General features: G+C 38.5%; 1 protein-coding gene across 1 annotated transcript; it reads right to left on the bottom strand.

Moving 5' to 3' along the window:
• Positions 1-5: 5 nt before the first annotated feature.
• LOC105461620 (acyl-CoA Delta(11) desaturase-like) lies at positions 6-756 on the bottom strand (the record flags this gene model as incomplete). The annotated part of the gene is made up of 3 exons (XM_011708120.1): positions 6-12; positions 251-433; positions 551-756. Coding segments are annotated over 3 exons (396 nt in total), but the record flags the coding sequence as incomplete, so codon positions are not given.
• Between the last annotated feature and the right edge of the window lie 267 nt (positions 757-1,023).

The raw sequence follows: 1,023 nt of genomic DNA, 5'->3' as shown, positions 1-1,023 counted from the left end.
GGCAGTATATTTCTGGAAACCAGGACAGAATTATGATAATAAATGGGAATAGATTTTATCTACTAAATATCGTGTCGGATTAATTGAAAAATATTTTACGACAAAATATCTTGAGCTTTTTTCAAAAAAAATTTGCGAGCACAATTATTCGGTTTTACATTTAAAGATCTGCTAGAAAAATTATTTCTGTGCTCTAAACGTATCAGTGACATAGAGTATATTCCAATAAATCCATCCCGAAAGAACTCACTTGTTATATGGCCTGGCACCCCACTTGTGAGCGAAGCTGTTTATGGAAAAGGTCGCGTGTAGCAGGAGTAACGACCGGGCTACTTGCGAAACGAAGGATCTGTCCCACGTCTCGTCCCAGAAGTAAACTGGTATCAGCGTGGGCAAAATGAAGGACAATATCAAGTTTATCAACACAACGTACCTGTTAAGAATTTACCGTATTAATACATACATTGTGTGGATCGATCTACTAAAAATCGCGCTGACAGAATATAAATAAGTGTGTGACGTAAACTGTGTATAATTGCATTGCATTAACTGTTTGTGGAAAGCGAGGATTGGATCCGCCATAATGTCCCGCATGTCGACCTCGTATAATTTTTGAATGACTTCAGGATCGTATCTTCTTATCGTCCATCCCATATGGCAATGGAAAAAGCCACGTCGGCTGTTATGTGGATCCAGATCTGTGTCGACGTACTTGTGATGTGCACGATGAGTTCGTACCCAGGTATAAATGGAGAACTATATAAGTACACGTATGTATATGTGTATATATACAGGGTGGATTATTTTAATCCATCCAGTCGAATATCTCGAAAATCAAGCCCGGGAGAGAAAAATTTTTCAGACAAAAGTTGTAGGGTTTCAAGAGGGACAGAAGATGATAATATTGGTTTGACCCTGAGTGGCGTCGTCATGGTCAAGACAAGATCACTTTGAATTTTTTAAATGGAACCCCCAATTTTTCATTACATGTTCTTATAGCACGCCTCGAGAACTTTCCAAAAA

Source organism: Wasmannia auropunctata, unplaced genomic scaffold, assembly GCF_000956235.1.
Source record: "Wasmannia auropunctata unplaced genomic scaffold, wasmannia.A_1.0 LD282466.1, whole genome shotgun sequence".
NCBI classification, from domain to species: Eukaryota; Metazoa; Arthropoda; class Insecta; order Hymenoptera; family Formicidae; genus Wasmannia; species Wasmannia auropunctata.
This window is presented reverse-complemented; position numbering and strand designations above follow the sequence as displayed.